Source organism: Rhincodon typus, unplaced genomic scaffold (assembly GCF_021869965.1).
Source record: "Rhincodon typus isolate 14 unplaced genomic scaffold, sRhiTyp1.1 hic_rhity00006898, whole genome shotgun sequence".
NCBI classification, from domain to species: domain Eukaryota; kingdom Metazoa; phylum Chordata; class Chondrichthyes; order Orectolobiformes; family Rhincodontidae; genus Rhincodon; species Rhincodon typus.
The window spans coordinates 6,522-9,648 of NW_025972536.1; the positions used below are offsets into that span (position 1 = coordinate 6,522).

At 50.1% G+C, this 3,127-nt stretch overlaps 1 protein-coding gene across 1 annotated transcript in view; it reads left to right on the plus strand.

The window, feature by feature from the left end:
- The window catches only part of LOC125482188 (cytochrome P450 11B, mitochondrial-like), a gene marked incomplete at its 3' end in the record, with an annotated part of 7,000 nt that extends 4,284 nt beyond the window's left edge, over positions 1–2,716 (plus strand). Inside the window, exons 4-5 of the mRNA XM_048594196.1 lie at positions 1,041–1,244; positions 2,535–2,716. Of these exons, the coding sequence (XP_048450153.1) occupies positions 1,041–1,244; positions 2,535–2,716 (386 nt within the window). The remainder of the gene's footprint in view (positions 1–1,040; positions 1,245–2,534) is intronic.
- Positions 2,717–3,127: the final 411 nt, after the last annotated feature.

The following is a 3,127-nucleotide window of genomic DNA, read 5'->3' on the forward strand; positions in this document are numbered from 1 at the left end:
GGGTTATATCGAACACTCTCTCCCCCCCTTACCCGGGTTATATCGAACACTCTCTCCCCCCCATTACCCGGGATATATCGAACACACTCTCGCACTTAGCCACGTTAATATCAACACTGAAAACAACAAGTGCTGGAGATCACATTGGGTCAGGCAGCATTCATGGAGAGAAAGTAAGTTAACATTTTGAGTCTAGATGACTCTTTATCAGGGCTGAAGAGAAATGTGGAGGGGATAGCATTTATGCTATAGGTGGGGGGGTGGGGTATAGAGTGCTGGGGGGAGAAAAGATGTCAATGGTTCAGATTAAGTGATCAGAATATGAGAATGGCAGAACAATGATGTATCTAACTGCCAGACCTGAAAGAACAGACAGTCCCCCTGGGGGTGTGGCGAGGGGAGAGAGGGCACGGTGACAGAGAATGTCACAAGTAAAGCCAAAAGAAATGAATGGGAGTTGGTTCACCATTTGAAGATGATGAACTCAATATTAAGTTCAGAAGACTGTAAAGTGCTGAGTGTGAAGATGAGGTGTTGTTCCTCCAGTTTGCACTGTGATTCACTGGAGCACTGCAGCATGCTGAGGACAGACACGTGGGTATGTGAGCAGGATGCTGTGTTAAAGTGACCTGCCGCAGGAAGGTCAAGGTCCTGCTTGTGAATACGCCGTAGGTGTTCTGCAAATCAGTCACTCAGTCTGCGTTTGGTTCTCCAGTGTAGAGTAGGCCACATTGGGTACAGCAAATACAGCACACAAGATTGGAGGAGGTACAGGTGAAATCCTGGAAAGACTGTTTAGGCCCTTGGATGGTGAGGAGGTGAAGGGGCAGATGTTGCACCTTCTGTAGTTACGTGGGAAGGTGCCATGGATAGGAGGGATGGTGTTGGTGGTCGATGAATGAACTTGGATATCCCAGAGAGAACAATCCCTGCGAAATGCGGACGTTGGGAGTGAGGGGAAGATGTGTTTGGTGGTGATTCCTATTTATATCGACACTGTATCCTTTACCTGGTTAATATCGAAGTGTCTCTGTTCCCAGCCAGTTTCCACCTGCTGTATGGAGACAGACTGGGTTTATTTGCAGAGAAAGTGGATTCCAGCTCTGACCGATTTATCCAAGCTGTTGAAGAGATGCTACAGACGACTATCCTGTTGCTGTACATCCCCCTGGAGCTGGCCAAATGGCTGAATGTGAAACCCTGGCGAGATCACATGGCAGCGTGGGATTTTCTGTTTGAACACGGTGGGTGCCACAACTGAATGCTCCCCCACTACCTGTTCAATGTGCCTGTCTCCACAGGAGTGGAGAGTCAGTGGGAGACCACTGACCAGTACTGGCGCAGGGGATGAGCAATTCCACAGGCTGAGGCTGGACTGTGATGCGCCCCATGGCCAATGAGCCTACTGCCGGGGCTCTTGTTATTATGGGTGATTGTTTGCTGAGAGATGGACATCTCCCCTGAACCAGTAAGCCCCCAATGACAGGATGCCCTACAGGGGAGGGAAATCTGCTGTCCTTATCTGGTCTGCGCCTGCGCGTGACTCCAGGCACCACAACGATATGGAATGGCTGAGCAAGGCACTCAGTTTGAGGGCAGTTAGGGATGGGCAACAAATGCCAGCTTGGCCAGCAATGCTCATGCCCTGTAAAGGAATTTGAAAGAGAGAGGGAGAGGGGAACCCGGGTTCTGTTCGCTGTTTCTCTCTGCCTTCAGTCATAGAGTCATAAAGATGTACAGCATGGAAACAGACCCTTCAGTGCAACTTGTCCATGCTGACCAGATATTCTGAATAAATCTACTCCCATTTGCCAGCATTTGGCAATATCCTTCTAAACACTTCCTATCCATATACCCATCCAGATGCCTTTTAAAACTTGTAATGGTACCAGTCTCCACCACTTCCTCTGGCAGCTTGTTCCATACACGCACCACCCTCTGTGTGAAAAAGTTACCCCTTAGGTCCCTTTTAGATATTTCCCCTCTCACCTTAAACCTATACCCTCTAGTTTTGGACTCCCCTACCCTGGGGAAAAGATCTTGTCTATTCACCCTATCCATGCCCTCATGAGTTTATAAACCTCTATAAGGTCACCCCTCAGGCTCTGATGCTCCAGGGAAAATAGCCCCAGCCTATTCAGGCTCTCCCTATAGCTCAAACCCTCCAACCCTGGCAACATCCTTGTAAATCTTTTCCGAACTCTTTCAAGTTTCACATCTTTTCTATAGCAGGGAGACCAGAATTGTACGCAGGATTCCAAAAACGGCTAATAACCAAAGTCCTGTACAGCTGTAACATGACCTCCCAACTCCTATACTCAATGCACTGACCAGGAAAGGCAAGCATACAAATGCCTTCTTCACTATACTATCTACCTGTGACTCCACTTTCAAGGAACTAAGAACCTGCACCCCAAGGTCTCCTTGTTCAGCAACACTCCCCTGGACCTTGCCATTAGTGTATAAGTCCTGCCCTGGTTTGCCTTTCCAAAATGCAGCACCTCACATTACTCCCCACTCTCTGTCATCTGCAGCTGACCAGTGCTTTGGGCAGCTTATGCACAAGCTGCAGAACGTTCCAGAGGGAGAGAGGAAGTACTTGGGAATTATCCCAGAGCTGATACATCAGTCCAAGCTTCCAGTTGACATCATCAAGGCCAACTCTGTGGAGCTGATGGTTGGAAGTGTGGAAACCGTGAGTATCTCAGCACGGAGGGTGAGAGAGGCCTCACCCTCACCCAGCTCCATCCCAGAGAGATACAGGCACTGGGAGCATATTGGGCAGTGGGGACAATACAGGACAGTATGGGGTGAATGGACAAGGGAATTGTTTGGGTGAGGGTGGACAGTAGATTGTCTGGGTGAGGCTGGGAGTGTAGTATCTGAGTGAGAGTGGGGAGGAGAGTCTGGGTGAGATTGTCTGGGTGAGGTGGGAGGGAGTGTCTGGGTGAAGATGGGAGGGAGTGTCTGGGTGAGGGTGGGAGGGAGTGTCTGGGTGAGGATGGGAGGGAGTGTCTGGGTGAGGGTGGGGAGATTGTCTGGATGAGGGTGGGAGGGAGTGTCTGGGTGAGGGTGGGGGAGATTGTCTGGGTGAGGATGGGAGGGAGTGTCTGGGTGAGGGTGGGAG